Raw genomic sequence first — 25,693 nt, 5'->3', positions numbered from 1 at the left:
TTTTTTTCGTTTGAGTTTCATTTGTTCTCCAGTCCAGATTTTGGCAGCTTGAATTATAGAAATTACGAAACTGGTCTGCAAATGGAACTGGAAAATTTCATGTTTGTTATATGCGCGCCTGGCTCGATGCCCTTGTTTATAAAGTTGATTTGTTTGTCTACGAGAGAGCATGTTGATCTCTAACACAAAAGTTTTCCAAAGTGCAAAAAGAAATACACGCTATTAAAACCGCATGCTTTTGCCACTGAAAAAAGCCGACAAAGACTCTTCCCTTAACATGTTGCAAAATGTTTGAAATGAAATATTGAAATTGATTAATTAACTTTGTTGTCTTCGATTTTATAGTGCGTCGCACGCTGAAAAACGGTCTCACCGACGAGGAGAAACAGCATGTGGCGGCCCTAATACAAACCTATTAGAGCTAAGGAAGCTTCCTCTATATTTTCCTCATCTCCCCTTAAACAATTCCCATGATCCTCAATCAACGCCCAGTGACGTCACAAGTCGGGACTTTGCGTGCGCACAGACTGAAAATTGGCGATCTCACAACACTGAAGCAGTCGGAACTGGAACCAGTATCGAACCGGAACTGAAACTGTTAATTTGGAACTGCAATACTCCCCAAATCTGAAACGAGCAAAACGTGCGCTAAACTACAACAAAAAAGTCCTTACAAAACTCCGCAAAAAAAAAGTTCTCTTAGTTTTCATTTTGCACTGTTATTCGATATTTTGTTTTTACTTTTAGCTAAGTATTAAAATTAATCATATATTATATGCATAACAATCACAACAAAAAAAACAAAAACCTACAAAAATCAACTGTATTAATAGCCAAAACAAATTGAGCTTTAGAATCGGACAAGAGAATTCTAAATGTGTGTGGGGAACATTTTTAATTTGTGCTTTCTAAATTAACTTAAATTAATTATAAACTTAGCCTTAAATTAACTACGAAAATAAATAAAATACATATTTATTAAATGAAACACGCTTAGTAGCCACTTGTGCACGGTTGTTGCACATAATCGAGGCAAAAGCCGCGATTATCAATATCATTGGGGGCTTCCACGCCATCTGTGTGGAAATATAGGCGGAAAGGACGCACGCTGGCTGTGAAGGGAATTAGGAATTAAGTTGCTAACATTATGAGTTAGTTGAACTCTGACTTACACTGCACTGTTCTGGCCAACATGCCCGCCTCGGCGCTAAAAGTGCCGCCACAAACGCGATCCTCACAGCCCGGTAGCGGCGGAATGCGATCCGCTGAGCGTATGCAACCGATTAGCAACCAATCACTGATGCAACCACTACCAGTGGGTACTGCAACACCACCGCCACCACCACCACCCACCATAGTGGGTACTGGATTATTAGAGTTGCCCGATATTGTAAAAGCCCTTGAACGATTGTTTTCAAGATCAGGACACGCATTGTACTGTATGCCACAGAAGTTGCGCTCGTTGCGTATGCAAATACTGTAATCCTGATTCGACAGCTGTCTTCCCCCCACTGTGTTGTAGTTAAAGCTGCGCACTCGTCCACTGATCGCTGTGTAGTACTGCAGACAACCCTGATCGGCTCGACTAATGCTGCCGCAGTGGATTTGGGTGACGCGAATGCGCCACAGACGCGGAAAACTGCCGCTTGTGATAATAGACAGCACAATCGGATTGCTCTGTCCCAGTCCAGCATCAATGTACACTAAATAAATGCGGCATCTTTTTAAGTATAGCTTAAGTTAATAACTCCATTCCTAACTCACTGTGATCGCCTGTAGAGCTGCCGCAAATTGTGGGCGTGGGACTGCCACCCGAGATCAGCAGTTGATCCTGATTGCACAGATGATTTGCCGCCTCGGGTGGTGCTATGGAGAACATGTCCAAGTCCAGACGCAACTGACATATGTCCGGATGAAGCTTTTGAACTGTCACCTGACAGCTGCCTGTGCCATCGTAGACATCCGGATGATTCGGATTCACAAAGTACGTGGAGTTCTCACGTATGATGCCGCCGCAGGTTTGAAGAACTAAGAAAATAATTGAGAGATTTACTAGACTTCTTTAACACAAGCCTAAGACATAATCGAAGTGTGCAGCAATGGCAGATAAAGTTCCTTTTTTATTAACTTGTTTTCTATTATTACTCTTAAGTTAGGTTGACTTGGGTGTTTCTTTGCAATTTTTATGGCTCTTTACATTCACTTAATATTATCGATGAATGGGCTGGTAAGTACAGACAATTTATTTTTGCGGTATTACTTATTAAAGAATATGTAGTAACATATTAAAACAAGTAAGAAAGCTAGAGTCGAGTACTTGCTGAGATACCAGCTACCCATTTTGAATAAAAGCAATTAATTTTGCGATATTATTTATTTAATAAATTTTCAGGCATCATAACTACTATAGTAATTATTGTATATACCAAAATTCACAACTCTAGCTTTAAGATTACGCTTTTTTTGATTTGCGGGGGCGGAAGTGGGCGTGGCAAAAATTTGAAACAAACTTGATCTGAGTGCAAGCATAACAAATACTGTCGAAAAAAAATTATAGCTCTGTCTCTTATAGTCTCTAAGATCCAGTGTTTCATACGGACGGACGGACAGACACACAAACACACAGACGGACAGACGGACATGGCTAGATTGTCTCGGCTGTTGACGCTATATACTTTATAGGGTCGGAGATGCCTCCTTCTACCTGTTACATACATTTCCTGCCGACAAAGTTATAATACCCTTCTACCCTATGGGTAGCGAGTATAAAAAGGGTTTTAATTCTTGTTTGTTATTTTGGAACCCAAAGAAGAGATGACTGTATCATCGGAATTCAAAAATTTAAACGCCATTGTATCTCCGCTGTATAATATGAAGAATTTTCATGCGCAACCGATTTCTGTGGCTCCCCTGATACGTTTAATGTATACGAGTATATATTTGTATATATATGAATTACAATTTGTAGCAACTGACAACAACAAAAAATTAATGGACTTCTAAAAAAATGTTCCCTTTTTAAGTAAATAAATGTATAGACCAATAATCAGAATGTTTACTATGACATTTTAATATTTCATCGATCAGATAAATGACTGAGTAATTTGCATATGTTGCTTCAACAAAAACACTTTGAAAATATTTGAGCTCACTCTGCGTCACCCTAGTGTAGATGTGAAAGTTTATGGAACTTATAGTTTAACTTAAAGAGCATATTATTACAAATTTGTAGCATCGAATAAAGTTAACAAAATTAAATACGCGATTTAAGTTATATAGATACTTCAGGCAACCACTCTCCACAAACCACCTTATATTCATATATCGAATATTTATATATTATTTAAATATTAAGTATTCATTGACTTACATATGCAACAGACGCCATAGCCTCCGCCGCAAGGTCCTGCTGGAATTCCATTACGGACGAGGCAATCCTTGCTGGGAATGCAGTTGCCGAACTCGCCTGAAGGTGCCGAACAGCTGCTCGGTCCGATGGGCACAAAGGCAAAGATGGGCAGAACTGTGAACAGTAAAACAAGCTGATGAATGGGTAATTCATCGAGAGTAATCCTCTGAAAGCAGACGCACACTTAGATTCACGTAAACGAGGCGATGACGAAAACCATTTGCCACCAAAGATTAAATCACGCCAGCTGTTTGATTGCGGTTTCGTTGGCACTTTGCCCGCTGCCAGGACAAAAAACAATCCACAAAAGATCAGCACACAAATATCCACTTGATTATTCCACATGTTGAGAGATGCGCACGCGTTGCTGCCTCACGCTGTTGTGGCATGCCGCTGTCATGGTGTTGACAATTTATTTTGCTCCCAGGTGGGGGAAATAGGTTTAATGACCGCAATTTGTTGACGCTTTGCGCTTTTTAGTTGACAAAAAAACATGTGAATTTTAGCTAAAAATATTAATTGCAATAACAAAACGCAGCGGCTGAACAAAAAACAATTAGATGCGCCACCTGAAAACAATCAACAAACGAAAAGTGTAACAATAACAAAACAATAAATGGTAAAAGCAATGCCTATGCCAATGCAGTCATTGGCATTGCGAGGGAGAAGAGAGGGATTTGCTTTACACTCATAATACCAAATATTTCACGTTTCGTCAACGTTTGTTGTGCTTCCTGTTGCGAATTTGCCACCTGCCATCTGCCACCTGCCACATCAATTAAATGTTGGGCAAGGCCCGACAGAAATTCGAGCGTGAAAGTGCTGACAAAATTGTTGCAGCGCGTACTCGTAACAGAATTATGTTTAACAATAATAATAGAAATAATAATAAGAGAGTGTGTAGTTAACTAACTACTACCTCATTGCCTCATACGTTTAATTTGATTAACCGTCAAGTTACTTCATGATTTGGGTCAATGTTAGCTAATTTCATTATTTTTATTTTGTAACTTTGCCAAAGTCAGACGTCGATTGACATTTTGTAAGCCTCGAGTGCGTAATTCTGACCAAGTTTATTGACGCCACAATTTTCAGCTCCTCTCTCGGAAACTTGGCCGAAAAAACCCCACGACAGCTGTGATAACAGTTTAATTTACAATTATTCTTAAGCTTAATAGTAAAATCTCATTTCACGGTCGCTGTTGCTTCCTCGCTTACTACTTACTCATTTCTTTGGAATTGTTTTGTACAGTGAAATGATATTGTCTTAAGATTTCATTTAATGCTGATCTCGTGCAGAAATGCGTGTGAATTATATTTGGAGGTCTTTTGAGATGAACTTTGGATTAGCATATTTGTAAACATTTGAAAGTTTAACTAGCAAAATAAATATGTTTTGATCATTCGGATAACTTTTATTAAAATAAAAAAAACTAACAAATTAAATATGTTTTTAAAATTATTTTTGATAATTATTATTATAAAATCATTATTATAAGAATTAAAATATACAAATATGTTTTAAAATCACCTCTTTCAAAAAATTAATGTTAATTTTTTATAAAATGGTTGATAGCTAAAATAACAACTAAGATAGATACAGTAAAACGTTCTCGACTGTGAGATACCCGCTGCCCATTTTAGAGTAAAAGCAAAACAGTGCAGAATTGTTTTTTAAATATACCAAATAATAAACCGCAAAATATACCAAAGACCATATTTGGTATATCGTTGAAGTATTATACTCGAAATATACGATAGAGGTCCAAATATATCAGATTCTCAGCCAAAACAGAAAATTACTTCTAAATTTGTTATTCGATTTTACGAATCATAAGTACTATTGTTATTATTGTCTGTACCTAAACATTGGACTCTATCTTCAAAATTACGCTTCAATTTGAGTAGCTCGAAGAATAATACATTTTAAAATACTATATATTAATATTTAAATATTAAAAGAGAAATAATGTGGGCTATTAACATTCATCACAATTTTAAAACAGATAATTTTATGATTTCCTGGTAAGTTTAAGAGCTTTACAAGTACCCATGAAATATGAACTATGGTTAAGAATTTTATACATACGAGAAGGTAGGGATTTTAGGATAATAAAACATAATATGTAGCAATCAAGAATAAAAAATTCAAAATATAGATAAAAAAATTGGGAAGCAAATAAAATTTAATACTTGAAATAATAAACTCTATCTCTCCCTCTCTCTCTCTCTCTCTCTCTCTCTCTCTCTCTCTCTCGCTCTCTCCTCTATATATCCCTTAATTATTTCACTTAATTCATATTTTTAAGTTACTCTATTTAATATTTATTTATTTTCAAATTTGTGTACTATTGCATTACATTTTTGTTTTGATTTAATCTAGTTTAGGCTGCCACTTGATTGCACTCGAATTTGCCATTGGGCAATTTGCATTCCTTGACGCAGAATTCGCCGGAATCGATGGAGCAATAAGTGTCCGTGGGGCAAGTGAGAGCATCGCCAGTCAACGCTGTGCCGTTGCACATTTGGAAGGTCGTTTGACTGGTGCAGACAAACAGCGAGGAGCCATCGCAAGACCTGCAGTCGACATCTTCATCTGTGCAAACTGGCGAAGCAACTGACTCATCTACACAGATTATGGCCAAATCCGTGCAGACGTTGCCAGCTCCACAGTACAAAATGCCATTATCAACGGGAGTTGAGTCCATGCAGTACTTAAAGTGCGTTTGATTCACGCAGGCAACGTTGTTTGTCATGCAGCGATTGCAGTTGGATTGCGACAAAACGACAGTGAAGAGGCAACCGAAGGCAGCCAAAATGAAGAACTAAAAGAAAGTTCGAAGTTAAGTAAAGGTAAAGGTATTTTCCAGAGACTTAAAAGTCTGCTTACCAGATTCTGGGAGCGCATAGTATAAGTTTTTTTTTTGTTATGTTCAATGGAACGACAGGCGACTGACTAATGGGAAGTTTCAACACACACGCCACTTTTATAGCATCACTCGGCTGTAAATGTATCTTATCACGCTGCAAGCTTTGGTTTATGCTAGGCTTTGGCTTGAGCAAATACTGAGATGTTTGTCTCCGCTCCACAGTAGCCAACATATTTATGAGTGTCGTAGCATTGAGAGATAATGACAGAATAGTCAGGCGATCCATAAAGATAATAATCAGAGCAGCCAGCATCAGCATTTATAAGGCATTAGCCAACATCCAATTCAGTTCATTTACCAACTAAAAAATGTCGAAGCTGCCACGCAGTGTATTATTTGTGCTACTTTCGCTGCTGCTGCTGCATTGGGGCACCATCATCGTTGATGCCACCTGTGGACATTGCTACGGATCACACGCCTGCATCGATAATAACACCGCCCAGATATGCTTCGATGGCACACCAAACGCTTCGTATACAATCAAGTGTCCCGACGATACTCCAATATGTACGCAATACGGACAAATGTGCGTCAGCACGGACTTGGGTCTGACGCCCGCCTGTGGCGACACCTCGAACTGTGATCAATGCGACGATGGTCAGACTTATGCCTGCACCACGCGCACCACTTTTGGCCTGTGTTCGAATGGGACCGTGGTTAATCCACAGCGTATTACCTGCCCCAGTGGATACTTTTGTTCAGTCTCTGGTGCAAAAGATGGCGTTCCTTGTGTTGCGGGCTGCGAGGCAGCTGATGTGGATGTCTGTGACAGGGAAACGGATTCGAATGGCACCGATACATCGACAACCACAACAACAACAACAACAACTGAGAGCACCACGCTGAGCACCGCAGATGGCAGCACAGACAGCACCACGGAAAGCAGCACCTCGAGCTCTACTTCGACCACTGCTACGCCAACAGATGCCACTGCCTTCTGCCAGACCAACCAGAAAGCAGGACGCTTTGCCATTCCCAATGACACCGTTTGCACGAGGTACGAAGTTCGGACTAATTAAATATAGTTCATCTATAACAATTTATCAAAATCAGCTAATATAGTATTAATTACCCATCAATTCTCTATTAATATATAATTATCTATTCTTTCAGCTTCATCACTTGCAGCTATAAGGCAAGCGCCTGGGTGGGCGCCATTACAAACTGTCAAGCAGCCAAACCATATTTCCTTGCAACTGATGCATGTGGCACGGTTCGACCAACTCAACCAGGCTGCCTCTAGTTTTTATCCTTAATTCATTATTAAAGTGTGACCACTTTTAAATATTATCAATATAATTACATATGTACAACAAATAAATGTTTTTCCTAAATCCTAAAATTATTTTTAATTTTAAACAGTATCTCAATTGCTAAAACAACTAGTGATATATATATATATATATATATATATATATATATATATATATATATATATATATATATATATATATATATACTACAATTTCTTTCAACTAATTTACATTGGATGTATATTTTTTTACAAGGAAAAATCGTCTTCCGAATCCCTTTTCAAAAAATCATTATATTTGGCTGATCAGATTATATTTAAGTGAGTTTAACAAGTCACTTTTACTTAGAATTTTACTTTATTCCACTTTTTTTCCTCAAAATATTAAGAGCATTATTTATAAATAATATCAAATAGTTAAATGACTTTGTAAATAAAACCAGTATTAATATCTATTTTCGATAAAGTACCTTTTAAATTACTTTTGTAGCTTTGTAAGTTTATGAATAATATCTAAGAAAGGTTCATTGGAGTCTACTCGACTATGAGATACCCGCTTCCCAATTTCAATAAAACCATATTCTACAAATATACCTAAGATATTCCTCAAAATTACTAAAATTTACAGAGGGCTATATTTTGTATATAAGCCCTTTTCTGCCATACAAAATAATTTTTTTTCTTCCAAAAATCTTGTTGCTCGATTTATGTCGATTTGTAGGGGCGAAAGTGGGCGTTCCAAAAATTTGAAATAAAATTTTTCTACGCAAACATAACAAATGCTGTCGAAAACTCTCTGAGAACTAGCAGTTAATACGGACGGACGGATAGGCGAAAATGGCTCGTCGCAGCTGTTGACGCTGATTATGAATATATACATTTTATGAGGTCGGAGATAACTCCTTCTGCCAGTTCCATATATATATTTCCTGCAGGCACAAAGTTATAATACCCTTCTACCCTATATATAAAAAAGTTGTACATTTTACATAGTTTTTTTTTCATAGTAGTTTTTCATAAGTAATTTATACTTTAACATTATAAATAAATCAAAAATAAAACAGTTTTTGATTACTCATGTAATTCAAGTTACTAGTCAAAATGTTTTGTACATTTTACTTTGATTGTTGTATTCTATTTGTATTGTTTTGTATAATTTTGCCTTTGGGCATAGTAGATACAGTGAAAAAAATCCGCTTTGCAATTTACTGTTTGAGACTTTTTGTTTTTGATTTTTTTTTATATTTATACAATCAACTGATTTATTACATTTTAGTATTGTGCAATTTTTGTGTGGTTTTAGTAATATTTATTATATTATGTTTTCCTTTTTTGTTATACAACTTTAACAATTTCTTAGCGTCCCAAAACTTTATTCGGTTCAGAAAGGGTTAAGATAGTTTATGCTTAGTTATCATCTAGACATAAATAACTACTTGTCTTTTCGATCTGTTATCAAATAGTTAAATGACTTTGTAAATAAAACCAGTATTAATATCTATTTTCAATATAGTACCTTTTAAATTACTTTTGTAGCTTTGTAAGTTTATGAATAATATCTAAGAAAGGTTCATTGGAGTCTACTCGACTATGAGATACCCGCTTCCCAATTTCAATAAAACCATATTCTACAAATATACCTAAAATATTCCTCAAAATTACTAAAATTTACAGAGGGCTATATTTTGTATATAAGCCCTTTTCTGCCATACAAAATAATTTTTTTTCTTCCAAAAATCTTGTTGCTCGATTTATGTCGATTTGTAGGGGCGAAAGTGGGCGTTCCAAAAATTTGAAATAAAATTTTTCTACGCAAACATAACAAATGCTGTCGAAAACTCTCTGAGAACTAGCAGTTAATACGGACGGACGGATAGGCGAAAATGGCTCGTCGCAGCTGTTGACGCTGATTATGAATATATACATTTTATGAGGTCGGAGATAACTCCTTCTGCCAGTTCCATATATATATTTCCTGCAGGCACAAAGTTATAATACCCTTCTACCCTATATATAAAAAAGTTGTACATTTTACATAGTTTTTTTTTCATAGTAGTTTTTCATAAGTAATTTATACTTTAACATTATAAATAAATCAAAAATAAAACAGTTTTTGATTACTCATGTAATTCAAGTTACTAGTCAAAATGTTTTGTACATTTTACTTTGATTGTTGTATTCTATTTGTATTGTTTTGTATATATTTTGCCTTTGGGCATAGTAGATACAGTGAAAAAAATCCGCTTTGCAATTTACTGTTTGAGACTTTTTGTTTTTGATTTTTTTTATATTTATACAATCAACTGATTTATTACATTTTAGTATTGTGCAATTTTTGTGTGGTTTTAGTAATATTTATTATATTATGTTTTCCTTTTTTGTTATACAACTTTAACAATTTCTTAGCGTCCCAAAACTTTATTCGGTTCAGAAAGGGTTAAGATAGTTTATGCTTAGTTATCATCTAGACATAAATAACTACTTGTCTTTTCGATCTGTTATCAAATAGTTAAATGACTTTGTAAATAAACCAGTATTAATATCTATTTTCAATATAGTACCTTTTAAATTACTTTTGTAGCTTTGTAAGTTTATGAATAATATCTAAGAAAGGTTCATTGGAGTCTACTCGACTATGAGATACCCGCTTCCCAATTTCAATAAAACCATATTCTACAAATATACCTAAAATATTCCTCAAAATTACTAAAATTTACAGAGGGCTATATTTTGTATATAAGCCCTTTTCTGCCATACAAAATAATTTTTTTTCTTCCAAAAATCTTGTTGCTCGATTTATGTCGATTTGTAGGGGCGAAAGTGGGCGTTTCCAAAAATTTGAAATAAAATTTTTCTACGCAAACATAACAAATGCTGTCGAAAACTCTCTGAGAACTAGCAGTTAATACGGACGGACGGATAGGCGAAAATGGCTCGTCGCAGCTGTTGACGCTGATTATGAATATATACATTTTATGAGGTCGGAGATAACTCCTTCTGCCAGTTCCATATATATATTTTCCTGCAGGCACAAAGTTATATAATACCCTTCTACCCTATATATATAAAAAGTTGTACATTTTACATAGTTTTTTTTTCATAGTAGTTTTTCATAAGTAATTTATACTTTAACATTATAAATAAATCAAAAAATAAAACAGTTTTTGATTACTCATGTAATTCAAGTTACTAGTCAAAATGTTTTTGTACATTTTACTTTGATTGTTGTATTCTATTTGTATTGTTTTGTATAATTTTGCCTTTGGGCATAGTAGATACAGTGAAAAAAATCCGCTTTGCAATTTACTGTTTGAGACTTTTTGTTTTTGATTTTTTTTATATTTATACAATCAACTGATTTATTACATTTTAGTATTGTGCAATTTTTGTGTGGTTTTAGTAATATATATTATATTATGTTTTCCTTTTTTGTTATACAACTTTAACAATTTCTTAGCGTCCCAAAACTTTATTCGGTTCAGAAAGGGTTAAGATAGTTTATGCTTAGTTATCATCTAGACACAAATAACTACTTGTCTTTTCGATCTGTTATCTGTTGACTGCTCTCGTGATAAAAAATCTTTTTATAGTTCTGTAATCTCAAAATCAACCAAATCAAGGCAACTGAATATTTGCTAATATACTTCAAATTAAAGTTTTATTAGTTTGCCAAAATTTCGAAGCCCCAAAATCAAAAATAAATTTTTACAATATTCATAAGTAACTACTAAAAAAATATGATACATATTCTTAAGTTTAAAACTGGTTTCCGCTCATATTCGTAGTGGTCAATGGCCGGCATGAATCCGCGTATATCACCGTTATAATAGATCTTTAGAACTTTCAACAAAGTCGCATTCTCTTTGGATAGGCAACATAAAACGGCTAAAGATCGTAAAACAGACGGAGCTCATGGCAATCATGTGGAAAGCCCAAGGTAAATAAAACAATTAGCATACGCAACAAAAATATGAAGAGTAGATAAACAATGAAAATTTCACTAGTTAAGCGGCAAGTTTATAATACGGCAGCCAGAAGATTAACGTACTTTAGTACACACGGAACCTTGACAGTGAGCAGAAGTCAAATTGCGCAAGATCACAAGGATTGCAGACGGAGCCGCTATAAAATGACTACGAAAATTTTAATTTCATTGCAAATTGTGGGATTGGTAAGAAAGTGGATGAAAGTGTGTGTAAAAGTATAGTATAAAAAGGAAATTATAATTTTGCGCTGAAGTATGGAACAGTAAAACGTGACCTATTCGAATCAGCTTTAATTTGATAGATCAATTCATATTTGAATATCCTCTTACCTATTCATTAATTGCAATGTGAACTTTGATGTCAAAAGAAAGTGTAAAAAGTGTGATAAATATATCTTTTATTTTATAATTTTTATTTTACAAAATATCATTGTGGTCCTCAACATAAACCATCGATAATGTCAAATTCATTCGACTATTTGTCCAGCTGTTTATTTATTTTCTGAAAGGTAGTCCTGTTAGTTTTTAATGTAACTAAATATGAGTCAAAGTTGATGAGTTTTTTTGTGCTTCACGTAAAAAAAACCTACAAAATTCAAATTTAAATTTATCGTGTAGTTAAGCACTCAAAGGCTCAACTTCATAATAATGGAAAGTGTGAAAAGCTTGTTTGTTTCTCGAGAATTTTTGAGAAAACACTTTAGCTGAGCGTACGTGACTTTAATTGACACATTCTGATTATATTGTTTATATATGTTTAGCTTCTAAGACTCGTTGCTGATATTAAGCTAAATAAATTAAGCAGAAGAAGCTTTATGGCAATAATTTAATAATCCTGCCGGAAAAAAACATATTTTTCGTATTTATTAATTTTATTTAAAATAAAGTTAGATATACTTAAAATGAACTTAAATGAACGTATTTCTAAAGCAATGGGTGCTAAGATCTTCGGCTTCTTATTTATCAATATTTGCCTTGCTTAAAGCACCGTTCAAATTAGACATCTTTTATTGATACCTTAGATGATTTTAAATAAATGAATAACCTTTTCAATTTCCCTAGCTGGCTATCAGTTGCCTCGTTGGCTGGACACTCTCCGATTGCAATGTGTGCCAGAGCAATCAAGCCGCCTGCATCAACTCCACATCGTACTACCTGTGCTTCGGAGGTAAGTGCTGCCACTTTAACTGCTTCAAAATGCATTTAACTGCATAACACTTTCTGCTAGATGATGAACCGTATACGGATCAAGTTTACACTTGCCTCGCGGGTTTTCAGTGCAGCAATGCGACTGCCATTTGCATACAAAAGAATGCTCAGCGTCCGCCCAGCTGTGGCGACACCAGCAAGTGTGGACTCTGCAGTGCGCAGAGAAACTACAAGTTTGCCTGCCTCAGCAAAGGCATTTTCCAGCTATGCTACGGCGCCTCACAGCCCACGGGACCCTACGGCCAGTGTCCGACGGGCATGGTGTGTGATGCCACCAGCGATACGGTGTGTGTGGAGGAGACAGCGGGTCAGGAGTACACGTGCGATGTGAACGATGACCTGGTGAGCACCACAGCAGCAACACCAACGAGCACTGATACCACAACGGATACAACTACGGATACTACTACGGATTCTACTACGGAGTCTACTACTGATTCCACCACAGATTCAACTACAGAATCCACTACAGAGACCACCACAGTCCCTACTTCACAGACGGCCACAGAGATCTGCACGGCTAAAGCTAAGAGTGGTCTTTATGAAACTGTGCCACGCGATGCATATTGCAAGCGGTAAGTACATACTTCATATATATTCTTATTGATTTTTTATTTGAAATTAAAACACTTTATTAGAGTAACACATTATTACTCAACGAAGAAGCTAGACAAACGTTTTTTATCCAAATAGGGTTTGGCTCATTAAAATAATTGTTTAAAAAAGCAAGCCTTCCAAGCATTCACTAATTTTATATCATATTGTAAAACGACTTTTTTATGTCTTAAAAAGGAAATAAATTTCGGCAATTTTATCGACGAGCCTTTTTTGAAGTCAGTGAATAGATATTATGCTGTGGAAGCAATTCAAAGTGTAATTTGTGCAGTTCGATAAATATCTGAGCAACCGTATAAAGAATCGTATTGATTTATCGAAAACGGTTTAAATTCTGGTAGAATCTGTACAGCAGACACTACAATACCTTACAAGCACTTAGAAGTAATTTTATAGAAACCTAGCCAAATATAACCGTATGAGGAGTATTACTAATTAAGTGCTTAGTTAATAGCAACAAATATTTTATATGTGAGTTCTATTTAATGCCAATGTATCGAAGAAGAGCTAGGAAAAAAATAATGTTTTGGTCAGATAACACTAGTTTAGTGTTCTCAATATTTGGCTACTTTAAAGAGCATTAATTTTAAAAGAGAATTCTGTTTTGTAATTAGAAGCAGATGGATAGATAAGAGTTACTAATAAGATAAGCTCTTAAGAAAAACAGATCTTCTCTTTTGGAAGATTTATCTGTTTGCAAAACGTTAATGATTAAATGTTTTTTAATCGAAATAAGGCTTTTTAGATTAAAAAGTATATATTTATTTATAAGATTTATTTACACAGTTTAATTTACTCACTTCTATATTTGCTTACAGCTACGTCGATTGCTACTACAAAAACGGAAAAGTGATTGCCACGGAGTACAGTTGCACCGACACCTCCTACTTCGAGGCAGCCTCCCAAGCTTGCACCTACATTAAGCCCAGCAATTGTCTCTAAATAAAGCGAAAGTTTAACCAATTCTAATCCAAATCGACACCATTCAAACTCAAGCTGGTAACACTGGCCGAGCAGGTGGAGGGCAGCGTGGAAACGCAAGTTTTACTCGAACTGTTCCAGTAGAGGCTGCCAGGACATGTGTAGCGATGTCCCAGCCAACTGCCATTCAAGAGGAAGCAGTAGATATACTGACGGCAAGTGCTGCTCGGATTGGTGCCCACCGGGAAGTAATCCTGCGTCTGCATCATGGCGCAATAGGCCGAAGGATTGCTCACAGTTGGCGTTGCTGTTGTGGTTGTGGTGGTGCTGCTCGGAGTGTAACAATTGGAGGGTAAACTAGATACACACAAGTTGGCTGTGGGACTAAAGTACAGCTGGCCGGGACAGGTGTATTTGTGGCCCGTCCAAACGCCATTCAGCAGAAAGCAATCGATGTACTGGCGACACGTGCTCGCCGTATAATCGCCGACCTTAAAGCGGCCAGTTTGTTGCACCGCCGCACAATAGGTGGCAGCATTGCTAGTCGAGGGTGTTGAAGTTGTAGTTGTAGTGGCAGCTGTAGTCGTTGTGGTGGTCGAGTCATCCGCATAGGAGCACGTGGCGCTAACATTGGGCGATAGTCCGCAGATCTGCGAGTCGTTTATGTTGCATACATAGCCATCGGCACAAGTGCCCACGGATGCCTGAGGCGTACTCGTGCCCAGGCAGAGAGCAAAGGTGTTGGTGCTGGTGCAGGCGAAAGTTAAAGTCGAGTCACACGTGTTGCAGTCCTGGCAATCAGCTGTAGAGCTGGCAGTTGCCTCCGGCTCGCACAAGACGCCGCTCGTCCCGCTGACGCAGACATAACCCGTGGGACAATCGTAGGCATCTCCGGTGGGCAAATTATTCGCATCACAGGCTTGTACTTGCGTTGTGGAATAACAGGTTAGATTGTTGACTGTGTTGCAGACATTGCAGGTGGATTTGGCGACCGCAACGAGACCCGCAAGCAATAGTAAATGTAGGAAATGGATTGACATCTTCTTGAGTTCTTCTTTTCGACTATTTGCTAACTCGTGGAGCTGCAAAGTTTAAATAGCCAAACACAATCTGCAGACTAACCTTGTCTCAACTACTTGTTATTTTTGGACTAACTTCAATTTAGATAACAAGCAACGACTCAACCTTGTGCATGGCTATCTTTTTATCTGTCTGTTGATACTATCGCAAAGAAAGTACCCTTGACAATTTTTACACCTTCCACAGTTAGATTAGCCAGCTAATCTATTTATTTAAATGCAGTTTACATTTGCTTGCCGACTGCAGTTGCATTTCAACATGCTGCCTTTGCTCATCTTTGCAGTTGGCATTCTCAGCGCTCGAGCTGAGTGCAATTCTTGCTCACCAGACACGAATACAGCCTGCATTTCAGACACAAAGTTTCAGTTTTGTGCGGACAATCGTCCTGCTGGACCCATCGGCTCCTGTCCCGTGGGATTCTATTGCACGAGTGAACTGAGTATTTGCCAGCCGAGTTCCTCGCTCAAGGCCTGTCGAGATTGTGGACGTTGCAGTCTTGTCCGTCTTTTTGCCTGCCTTGGACCTAGCACTTATTCCTTGTGCTTGGGAACTAGTAGTCCCAGCAATGTCACAAGCAGTTGTAGTCCTGGGTATGTGTGCAACATCAACCTTGTGAATATCTGTGGTAAATCAAGTACAACAAATGCAACATGTCTGGAGGATATTGACACAACTACTAGAGCACCGACTACAGAGACTACGGAGGCTACGGAGACTACGGAGAGCAGCACTAACTTCGATAGATTTTGGCTTCCATGATCTTCATGTGAAACCCAAGGAAGACATTTAGTGTACAAGTAATTCATAAAATTATTCGGAATATTCAATAAGCAAACATGTTTTAACTTCTTTAAAAGTTCGCATAAAGAGTGATCCAATTATATTTCTAACTGTTGTTTGAATTGTGTAAAGCCAGTTCGAATATACTGCCTTCAATGATTCACTCTTTTTAAGCTTTTCCAAATACAATATGAACATTTTAGTATACATTGTTGTTTTACACCAGTTTCTTCCACTAAGTTCTTGACTCCAGTTCATATCGTACGTATACGTGTTATTCTTGATAAGCTTCTTAGAAATCAACAGAGATAAATGTAATTTATCTTTCTGGTGCACGTTGAATAAGGATCATTATCTGTGTGCTCAGTTAATTTCCAATCATGCAAGCAATGTGTAAAATAGATTATGAAGAAAAAATGTGTTCTCTATGATGATATTATTTGTGATAGCAATGAAGGTTTAGTCTAGTGGAATGAAATTATTGTAAAGCTGAGCTTTATTCCCATTTATCGAATTACAAAAATTGTAAAAAGGTGCATTTTTTTTTTATAAAATTTTAGTTTTGTCCGAGATACAGTTTGCATTTTTTTTAAAAGCAGATATGAGGAAATTTTCAGTTACCCCTAAAAGTATGTAACAAAAAATTAATATTCACCATATGCATACGTACAAATGTATTGTTGCCTACTTTTCAGCTGCATGTTTTAAAGCTGAGCTAACTCTTATACTCATGCATAGCAATTATGTAGTCAAATTTATTTGCGTAGTAGTGTTTACGTTTGTATTATTCGGGACTTATGACATTGCCTTATAAATTGGCCTATGCAAACGAAAAGTTTTTATGAGTATTACAACGTGATTTTCATACAATTTCTAGATAAGATTAAAGCAGTTATTTAATGCAAGCTAAAATGTAATGGCCTGACATTTGCAACTGCAGTGGGAAACAAAGATGTTGCGTTTGGAGCTGTTGCTGCTGCTGCTGCTGGGAATCGTAGTCCTTCGTTGCCAGGCGGATTGCAATACCTGCGCCTCGCCGTCCAACATTGCCTGCGTCTCGGACACCCAATTTCAGTTCTGCTCAGGTAATGTGCTAATCGAGCCAGTCAACAATTGCCCCGATGGCACCTACTGCACTGCCGAATCAGCCATTTGCCAGTCGGACATCGCACTCAAGGCGTGCACCGGTTGTGCCCAGTGCAACGATCAACTGAGTTTCGCCTGTCTAGGCGTAAGGACATTCGCTCTGTGCCTGGGCACGAATACGCCATCGAATATCACGGGCAGCTGTACGGCGAACTATGTCTGCAATCGTGATAACCCCAACATCTGCAGCAGTGCTGCACTCGGCTCTACGGCCACTTGTCCGCTGGCTGATGATGATTTGCAAACAACAGTCTATCCCAATGTTGTCGTGACACCCAACGAATATTGTCGCAACGTGCAGAGAGCGGGACGTTTTCCCTATGGCAACACTTTGGACACCACGTGCCATCAGTGAGTAGTGAAATGGTTGTGAGCGCACATAATTTGTTTACTCTTCTCCCTCACTTCTGTTGTTCTCAGGTACATCCTTTGCTTCCAGAGCAATAGTGTTTGGTATGGTGGACTCTACAATTGTCCCGGCTCAACATATTTCCAGGCCACAATTCAATCTTGCAACACAACAATTCCTTCCTACTGCACCTCGGCTGTTCGCAGCTTGCAAGTTCGCAATCTGTTGCTGCTTTGAAGGCCTTCAAAAATCTAGTTAATTACTTGCTATTTCACTGTTGCTTTAATTAAATAAATTCGTAGCGAGAGCATGAGCAATTTATTAATAGGCATTATTCATAATTCTTTTGCCTTGGCCTAAGTGTTTCAATAATTTTTCGGAAAACATTCTTAGCACGCCTAAATATCTTTTCATTTTTTTTTGGTTTTTTTTTTTTGCTGGTTCGATATGTTTTCCAAACGTTTAGTGGTCAGAGAGTGAGGAACGCCTACAGCGAGATTAGCACATTGTCATGGATATTTATAGTCTGGGATACCTATAAATCGGCGCATTAGACGGCGTGTTGTCAACAATATTATGCCTAAAATTAAATGCGATGTCAATTTTTAAGCCAAAATCTGCTGACTTTGCCTGCTAAAACCACAAAACACGGTCACTTGCCCCCACCTGGGAGACCAGCCTGCCACTCAATTGAATTGCATATTGAAAGCAACGAGAGGGGAGAAGCGAGGGAATTGCATGCTGGTTGTGTTCGCACATTCGAGGCGTGTGAAATCGAAACCATTGAAATTGAAAACACTCAATGAAAAGTTTTGTGGCCCAGCCTTGGATTGAATTGCATTTTTCTGGCCTGCCGCAGCCAATAGAGCCTTTCAGCTCCATCCACGTACGTATATATAGCTTTAGCTCTGGCAAAACTTTTGTGCCCCGTGTGGCCACGTAACTGACCCACATCAATGCCAATGCGGAGATTGCAAGAAAGTGGAGTCAGAGTTTTTCTCTCCAACATGCAATGCAAAACCACAACACGCACCACTCTCGATTCACGACTCACGGTTCACGACACGCGCTCAGCTCTTGTATTCGTATGTGAGCTGCCCTCAAACTGCCTGCAACCAATTTTTATGGCATGTGGCAAAAAAAATAGTGGAAAAGTTTTTGGCACAAAAAATACATGGGAGAAATAGAATGAGAGCACATTTTATAATTGTACACGAGCAGTGTTGAGAGTGTGTGTTTGCGGCAGGGCCAAAAGTTCAGTTCAGTTTGCCACAGCAGCGCAGCGCATGCAGAAGTTTCAAGGTGGCACTGCCAACACGGCGTATGCGTCATAAATGCCATAACAGGCAGACGCTGTCGCCGCAGTCGAGCCAAAAGCGAGCTCATCCCATTCACATTCACTTCTCTGTGTGTGAGTGTGTGTGTGTGTGAATTGTGAATGAACAGAAAGGAAATGCCAAAATGAAAAGTCACTTAAAAACGGTTAAAGTAATGCCTGAAAGCGGGTTAAAGCACCTTTCCCATTAAGATAGCGACAGCTTTTCAACCGCCGCTGAAAAGATGATACAAATACCATGAAAGGTGAGTGTAATTAAATGAAGTCTTGTGTCTTGCGTTGGCACTCTTTAATTTAATTAAAAAACTTCTAGAATATATTCGTTAATTGTATAATTTTGAATAGTTTTAAGGTCTGCATATCACCCTTTCGATACGACTTAAATTTTCTTGAATTCTATAAATTAAATGAACTCTACAGTGTAATGTTCACAGTCGCTATTTAACCTTATATAATTGTTGTTCTATATTTACAATTATATACTTTAAATTATATATTTTTTATTTAAATTTCTATATTCATCAATATTGCATATTAGTGTGTCTCTTATTTTGGGTTGAAGGATAATCAAAGGTGAAGCAAGTGATCTACCAATAAATATAAGGATTATATGTGTCTGTTTGTGATATTTTAATTTAATCATATACTTTTAGAATATATTATATAATAGACTGTATAGTCTACAGTTCTAATTCTCGATTTTCTGTTGTAAATTTTCTATTCTTTTCTTTACTACTATAAAATATGTTACTATATAATATTTTTGTTTCCATTGGCTAAAGAATAACTAATCAGAGATACCTGCTGCTCTCTGCTGAATTTCTTATAATACATTTATTTAACTTATTGTTTTCAAATGAATTATCTATTCTCTAAAGTATATATGTAAAATTCAGAATGGTAATAGATTAAATTCTTTATTTGATATATACATACGTTGTGACGGTATTTTTATTTATCACAAAAAAGACTCTACAATAAAATATTTGTATTTTTAAATATTTAGTTATTTTTATAGTATGTATAAATTGCAAAAGAAAATGTAGATGTTTTCCAAACAACAAATATATCATTTAGATTGAATATATTACATATATACAAATATACTGAATATATATATATTAATATACATCACATATTTGCACTAACTTTGTAAAGTTATATTTCAAAATAAAATACTAATGTAAATATTATATGTATGAATATATACAATTTGCAAATATACTAAGTATACATCACATATTTGAAATAACTTTTAAGTCGAAATAAAATACTAATATGAGTAGTAATTAATCTAGCCTCAAACCCCGCTGACTCGCTGCTTTGGAGAGCACTTTGATGATGATGTTGCCACATTAGATTGATGCAAACATCATTGCAAAGTCAACTTTATTGGCTTGCCTTTATCGTGTGCGCCTTTGAGTTTTTGCTCGCGGTGCTTGGCTTATAATCTCTTAAAGTGTTCAAGTTAGTTTTGGGCCAACTTTATCTAGGCCTCGACTCGACTCAGCTCGGCTTGGCTATGAAAGTGCTTTATGTTGTTCTTCTGCTCGGCAACGTCAACACTCGAAGTCGTCAACATCTCATCCGCTCTGACATCAAGTGTAATGACTGCACTCAGCGCTGATGAATTCATTAATTATTTTTCTCTCTTTTTTTTTGTTGTAATAGAATCAGCCTGGTGCCTTCAACGCGACCATGGGGAGTCCTTTGCAAGTACTTGGACGAAGGGATGGATGGATGGATGGTTGGCTGACTAATTAAATTATATGCATTGGATTCTCTTTTGGCTTGATTCGATTAATGCCTGACATACTCGTAATCTTCAAGTTACGAGTGCCAGAGGAAAGTATATAATATAGAATGTGGCACAAACATTCACATTCACGAGTGAAGTTTGCTGTGCTTTCGCAACAAAGAAACAACCTTTGAACCGAGGTCATTTTCGGGTGCACACACAACACTGTCATGTGCATGCCTGAAAAAAGATGACGATGATGATGATGATCTTTTGCCTCAACTTGCTTGCAACAAAGTGCAGCATTGGGGCTTAAAGCAGTTTTCACTGTGAATGAGGGCGAAGCACACACACAGTGCCTTTAAATAGCAGACAACCCGCTGTTTAGCATATATGAGAAGCGCAAAGAAGAGCAGCGGCAACAACAACTGTTTGCTCTATTAGACTATGGGCTTATTTTATTGCCGTTCTGCCCCTCTTCAACTCTCTCCTTTCTTGCTGACTCGGCATTTAATTAAAGTTCTATTTTCATTTGGTATTTTGGCTCGGGGCAGCGGCCTCTGCTTTTGGTGGCGCCTGCCTGGGCGCAACATTGCCACCCATCGGCAGCATGCCCCTGCTGACCTGCCACATGCCACCCCGCAGCAAGCAGCAAGCCGGCAAGCAGCTTGCAACAACAAAAACGTGCCACCTGCCGTGAGGCGCATGCAACTGTCGCTGGCGGCTGCAATTAATTTACCTCCGCTTTGCTCCTACTCAATGGGGCAACTTTATAAACAGTTCAGTTCGATTCCTGATGCCACGCATTCCTGCTGCAAATGTTGTTTATGCATCAATTGGGTTAATCACTTCGTAATGTTTACATTCGGCCTTTATTGAAATGGCCAATCGATAGCATAAGTTATGGCGCTGCAATTGCTGAACTTTAACTCTTAAAGCTAAGACTATAATTTTAATTATAAATGTGGTAGCAGCAAAACAAAACAGCAGCAGCAATTGTGGCAACAATTATGCAGCAGTCCGGGGCCAGGTTGACAGGTCAAGTACATGAGCGTGTCAAAAAGTTTTGACATAGCCATGAGAGTGTTTCATACGTATGTGTGTGTGCGTATGTGTGTGGCCAAACTCACACTATTATTACTGTATAGTGTGGCATTGTTGTGGCATGCGCCGTCGCCCACGTCGACGCCCGCAAGAATGCCACAAGGGAGAAGCGAGAGAGAGAGAGATAGAGGGAGAGAGAATGGCATGCACGTTGTTGTCCTCGAACAGACGGAAGGAAGGATGGATAGCTGCAGCATGTTGGGGGTGTGGCAGGTGGCAGAGCAGAGTCGACAGGAAATGCGCATAATGAAGCGCAGTGGAAAATGCGGCACATGCAACGGCTGTGTGGCATCCAAAGCAACTGTCAGCACGCTGCTGAATAACACACTAACTGACAGACAGATACACTGATGAACTGACTGACAGACAGTCCACTTGCCTGACTGACTGACTGCCTGATAAACTGATAGATGTTCCCAAGCTCTCTCTCTCTCTCTTGTCAATATTGCGGCAACTGCCAAAGCTGTCAACAGCTTGAATGCAACTCTAATAATTGTGGCTTTTGGGCTTAAAAATGCATGAGCGTGCAACATCTGTGTGGCAGGCAGTCGAGGCGTGAACGCTTATTAATATATAACACAGCAATTTAAATGCGATAAAATAATTTAAACCATAAAGCGATAATGAATACATAAAATGAAATCAACGGAACGTTAATTGTGCGGCAATTTGTTGACAAACAAAATACAAAAGAAATGTTAATCGATTATTCTCGGTTCGAGTGAAGGACATTCTCGAAAAAGCTTCTCTCGCATTGTTGATTGCAATTTCAGTTCCACAATTGATCCACAACAAGTCAATCGAGCTCTCGAGTGTTGCCGTGATAAGCCTTCAACAAATCCGCTTGTTGAGCTCTCTACAAAAATACTTTCAACATTTAAATGACTTTAACCTCAATAAGTTTATTCTGTTGCCAGTTTTATTGTTTGGCCGAAGCAAATATTTAAGCGGAAAACTGCGAATTTCCCCCATTTCCAATGCAATTGTGTGCTGGGCAATTAAAGTTGCTTTAAATGAACTTTGTTTCAACCGCTTCCTTCAATTAAATATTATGGGAAAATGCAAAAAAATAGGCCATCAACGGAGGAAAGGAGCTGCATGCTGGGGGATTTTTCATCTTTGTTTACCCCTGCTGATGGTTTTAAGCATTTTTCAACATTTAATGGAAAAACAGTGAAGAAAACTACAGTTCGTTGTAAATGTGTAATATAAAAAACATTAATAACCATTAGACGAAGAGTAAATGAAAGCAACTTAACTCAAATATTCTCATTTTTAATGATATTAGAATAATAAATAAAATAAACACAGTTAAAACTTAAGGAATTGTATTCATTTAAATATATAATTTCAATTGTCAAAATATCACGTATTTTAATGTGTATTCTTTTGTATTTATCAGATAGCATTACTAATAATTCTTATAATAAATTTATAATTAATATTTATAAAATGCATGTGTTATATATAATAGTATAATATAAGTTAAATTGAATGTTATATTCACGAGTTTTTTTTTAGTAAACTTCAATAAAGGAAATAATTTTCTGAAGAGTTCCTTTTTATATCCGCTGATGATATATTTTGCACTCTATTATATATTTGTATAGTATAGTATAGTATGTAGTATTAATAATCGGTAAAGCAACATATCTACGTTCTAATTATCTAGTTATATACTTAATTTTTTACAAGCTATAATTATTAAACAATAATATTCTCATTCTTATAGTTAATAATAATAACATAAACTTTAAGAGAGTGTCATCTCTGGCAAATTACACCACTAAAACTTTGCAGCTAAAAAAACACTTAAACTTTATGAGGCATCTCGAATTATTCGCTGTTTAAGTGCCTTACTAATTTTATTTAATCCTTTTAGCCAAAGCTAATGACAGAAATAAAAGTATGCCATAACTGTGCCGTTATATTTTTAATGATCATAAGACTGCAAAACAAAACTATTTCGAAACTCATAATAGCTTTTAAAATATATTCAATATTTTCTTGCAATATGCTTTCCTGTGCACAGTTTTAAATTTAAAGTCACCACAAAGAAAAATGCAGCTTATGATTTATGGATTGCGAGATAATAAAAAAAAGAAGAAAATATGTTCTTACTTTGCAGGGGAGCACTCAGAAAATATAATAAATAAAACTGTGCAAGTTGTTTGCTAATGTGTCAAAGTCAAAGCTCAATAAGCAATAAATAAAAAATGCGTTGAAGGAATGCGGAACATAATAATGATTTAATAAAGCAAGACTGAGTTGAGATGAGATGAGTAATGCCTGAGATGTTGATTACAAGTTTCGCAGTTTAGATTGCAAATTATTGATTGACATGTGTAAATTGTTAGCCAAACATTTTGACAAGCGCTTATCGCAAAATTTGCTTATCAATTAGGTTGAAGTGTTAGTGTGTCGTGTTGGAGGCTGGCAAATCACAGAGAGACTGCGACTGCGACTGAGTTTGTGTCTGAATCGAATGTGAGACGTGGGCTGATCCTGCCAAATAAACACGATGCCATATAAATTCTATTAGCGTGTGAGTTTTGCTGTTGATAAATCGCCATGTGGCAATATAGCTATTGCTATGGATGTGGGCAGTGTCCAGTGGTCAGTCGACGCAATAATTTTGCAATTTTTATTGCACAACTGTCACGAGGGGCTTAGAGAGCGAAGCTGTCAAGTGTTTGGCAGCCAAGTGGCGACACGAAGAGAGAGAGGAGCAGGAGGGAAGTGGAAGCTGGTCTCGGCAAATAAAGCCATTAAGTGCAAGCCGACTCAGTGTGTGTGTGTGTGTCGAGAGTTGAGAGTTGCTGTGTATGAGAGTGAGCTACTTTCGCTGCTCACATGGGGCATGCAACGAATGCTTACTTTCATTAAGCAAACAACGAAACTGCGACAAGAGTTGCACTCAGACTCGCACAAATACAACTCGCTCTGTTCGCTGTTCACTGTTTGCTATTTGCTGTTTGCCCAGTGGGTCACTCAGTCAAACAGTCAGCGAGTCAACGATTCCAGTCTCAGTGCCACTTGCCACTTGCCACACATGCCCCCACACACAGGCTTCTCATGCGCTTAAATTGCCGCTAATTACAACAAAAACTGCAACTGCAATTGCAATTGTGAATTGTGAATTGCGAATTGCAAAGTAAATTGCATTAAAAACAGAAGCGCAAAATAATAATAATATCTGAATATGCGCAAATTTATCAACGATTTGTTTGCATATATCTATATTCACAGTGACAAATATGAGTATACTCATTGCTCATAACTCGTAACTCACTCGCCTTGTCGTACCTTGCGGCTATCATCATCATTTAATCAAACACAATTACAATCGGCAAATCATTTAACGACACTTTGTCGCCAGTTTTGTATTCTCTACTCACGGCTGCTGGCGCCACATTTCATAAACAAACAAAAGCTGCCAAGCTCGTGGAGGTAGATCAAATATAGAGTCAATCAGCTATAACAAATTCTATATACAATCAACAGCTGCGTACTAAGTAAAAGTGTGTACGCTTAAATATTTAGTTTTAAATATATTAATTTGAACATGAAACTCCAAAATACACAAATAACAGAATAGAATAAATAGAATTTAGAATAGAAATCTAAATAATACATAACAATACTTGTTAAGCAAAATTAGTTAAAATGTTAATTATACGAACTTCTCAATATATTTAGATTTATAATACTAATATAGTTATATCAACTTTAAAATAAAAACAAATAAGAAAGCTGTGTGCGAGACTTTGAGATAACCACTACCTATTTTCAATAAAATAATTCTTCTTAAAATATACCGAGTTAATAGACTACATAAA

General features: G+C 37.0%; 8 protein-coding genes across 13 annotated transcripts in view; 5 read left to right on the top strand and 3 right to left on the bottom strand.

The window, feature by feature from the left end:
- The window catches only part of LOC117572136 (FH1/FH2 domain-containing protein 3), a 50,444-nt gene extending 49,456 nt beyond the window's left edge, over nt 1-988 (top strand). For 4 of the 6 annotated variants that reach the window (XR_004572497.2, XM_034254772.2, XM_034254771.2 and 1 more), the window contains one exon: nt 346-988. Coding sequence is in view for 4 of the 6 variants with exons in the window: in XM_034254772.2 (XP_034110663.1) it covers nt 346-419 (74 nt within the window). In the remaining 2 variants the exon portion in view is untranslated. The remainder of the gene's footprint in view (nt 1-345) is intronic. The other 2 variants (XR_004572498.2, XM_034254775.2) reach the window with 1 other exon arrangement.
- Nucleotides 752-3,767, bottom strand: LOC117572520 (uncharacterized). The gene is made up of 5 exons (XM_034255380.2): nt 3,592-3,767; nt 3,371-3,523; nt 1,765-2,028; nt 1,173-1,703; nt 752-1,112 (listed from the first exon to the last, which is right to left on the bottom strand). Exons 1-5 carry the CDS (start codon nt 3,752-3,754, stop codon nt 994-996), a joined length of 1,230 nt encoding a protein of 409 aa, XP_034111271.1. The 5' UTR covers nt 3,755-3,767; the 3' UTR covers nt 752-993.
- A 1,956-nt stretch (nt 3,768-5,723) lies between these two features.
- On the bottom strand, nt 5,724-6,358 carry LOC117569807 (uncharacterized). Its single transcript, XM_034251121.2, has 2 exons — nt 6,300-6,358; nt 5,724-6,234 (listed from the first exon to the last, which is right to left on the bottom strand). Exons 1-2 carry the CDS (start codon nt 6,315-6,317, stop codon nt 5,794-5,796), a joined length of 459 nt encoding a protein of 152 aa, XP_034107012.1. The 5' UTR covers nt 6,318-6,358; the 3' UTR covers nt 5,724-5,793.
- A 263-nt stretch (nt 6,359-6,621) lies between these two features.
- Nucleotides 6,622-7,675, top strand: LOC117569295 (uncharacterized). The gene is made up of 2 exons (XM_034250402.2): nt 6,622-7,336; nt 7,453-7,675. The coding sequence occupies exons 1-2, from the start codon at nt 6,648-6,650 to the stop codon at nt 7,580-7,582; spliced, it is 819 nt and encodes a 272-aa protein (XP_034106293.1). The 5' UTR covers nt 6,622-6,647; the 3' UTR covers nt 7,583-7,675.
- A 3,780-nt stretch (nt 7,676-11,455) lies between these two features.
- On the top strand, nt 11,456-14,342 carry LOC117571204 (integumentary mucin C.1). The gene is made up of 5 exons (XM_034253248.2): nt 11,456-11,528; nt 11,596-11,762; nt 12,639-12,744; nt 12,805-13,360; nt 14,219-14,342. Exons 1-5 carry the CDS (start codon nt 11,504-11,506, stop codon nt 14,340-14,342), a joined length of 978 nt encoding a protein of 325 aa, XP_034109139.2. The 5' UTR covers nt 11,456-11,503.
- Nucleotides 14,185-15,374, bottom strand: LOC117571205 (mucin-5AC). The gene has a single exon (XM_034253250.2). It carries the CDS (start codon nt 15,359-15,361, stop codon nt 14,366-14,368), a length of 996 nt encoding a protein of 331 aa, XP_034109141.1. The 5' UTR covers nt 15,362-15,374; the 3' UTR covers nt 14,185-14,365.
- Nucleotides 15,375-15,647: 273 nt separating this feature from the next.
- Nucleotides 15,648-16,284, top strand: LOC117571206 (uncharacterized). The gene has a single exon (XM_034253252.2). The coding sequence runs from the start codon at nt 15,660-15,662 to the stop codon at nt 16,158-16,160; it is 501 nt and encodes a 166-aa protein (XP_034109143.1). The 5' UTR covers nt 15,648-15,659; the 3' UTR covers nt 16,161-16,284.
- Nucleotides 16,285-17,106: 822 nt separating this feature from the next.
- Nucleotides 17,107-18,001, top strand: LOC117568404 (uncharacterized). The gene is made up of 2 exons (XM_034249039.2): nt 17,107-17,678; nt 17,748-18,001. Exons 1-2 carry the CDS (start codon nt 17,134-17,136, stop codon nt 17,911-17,913), a joined length of 711 nt encoding a protein of 236 aa, XP_034104930.1. The 5' UTR covers nt 17,107-17,133; the 3' UTR covers nt 17,914-18,001.
- Nucleotides 18,002-25,693: the final 7,692 nt, after the last annotated feature.

This window comes from Drosophila albomicans, chromosome 3 (genome assembly GCF_009650485.2).
Source record: "Drosophila albomicans strain 15112-1751.03 chromosome 3, ASM965048v2, whole genome shotgun sequence".
NCBI lineage: Eukaryota > Metazoa > Arthropoda > Insecta > Diptera > Drosophilidae > Drosophila > Drosophila albomicans.
The sequence above is the reverse complement of the archived record's forward strand: the minus strand, read 5'-3'. Positions and strand labels throughout refer to the sequence as shown.

What these genes read in the sequence shown, in the direction of transcription:
- LOC117572520 (XM_034255380.2), bottom strand. Translation starts at nt 3,754, where the DNA reads ATGTGGAATAATCAAGTGGATATTTGTGTGCTGATCTTTTGTGGATTG. An exon ending in CAGCTCTACAGGCGATCACA is followed by an intron (nt 1,704 to 1,764) that starts GTGAGTTAGGAA and finishes GCATTTATTTAG; the next exon opens with TGTACATTGATGCTGGACTG. An exon ending in GTTGGCCAGAACAGTGCAGT is followed by an intron (nt 1,113 to 1,172) that starts GTAAGTCAGAGT and finishes TTCCCTTCACAG; the next exon opens with CCAGCGTGCGTCCTTTCCGC.
- LOC117569295 (XM_034250402.2), top strand. Translation starts at nt 6,648, where the DNA reads ATGTCGAAGCTGCCACGCAGTGTATTATTTGTGCTACTTTCGCTGCTG. An exon ending in AATGACACCGTTTGCACGAG is followed by an intron (nt 7,337 to 7,452) that starts GTACGAAGTTCG and finishes CTATTCTTTCAG; the next exon opens with CTTCATCACTTGCAGCTATA.
- LOC117571204 (XM_034253248.2), top strand. Translation starts at nt 11,504, where the DNA reads ATGGCAATCATGTGGAAAGCCCAAG. An exon ending in CATTGCAAATTGTGGGATTG is followed by an intron (nt 11,763 to 12,638) that starts GTAAGAAAGTGG and finishes CAATTTCCCTAG; the next exon opens with CTGGCTATCAGTTGCCTCGT. An exon ending in GTACTACCTGTGCTTCGGAG is followed by an intron (nt 12,745 to 12,804) that starts GTAAGTGCTGCC and finishes ACTTTCTGCTAG; the next exon opens with ATGATGAACCGTATACGGAT.
- LOC117571205 (XM_034253250.2), bottom strand. Translation starts at nt 15,361, where the DNA reads ATGTCAATCCATTTCCTACATTTACTATTGCTTGCGGGTCTCGTTGCG.
- LOC117571206 (XM_034253252.2), top strand. Translation starts at nt 15,660, where the DNA reads ATGCTGCCTTTGCTCATCTTTGCAGTTGGCATTCTCAGCGCTCGAGCT.
- LOC117568404 (XM_034249039.2), top strand. Translation starts at nt 17,134, where the DNA reads ATGTTGCGTTTGGAGCTGTTGCTGCTGCTGCTGCTGGGAATCGTAGTC. An exon ending in TTGGACACCACGTGCCATCA is followed by an intron (nt 17,679 to 17,747) that starts GTGAGTAGTGAA and finishes TGTTGTTCTCAG; the next exon opens with GTACATCCTTTGCTTCCAGA.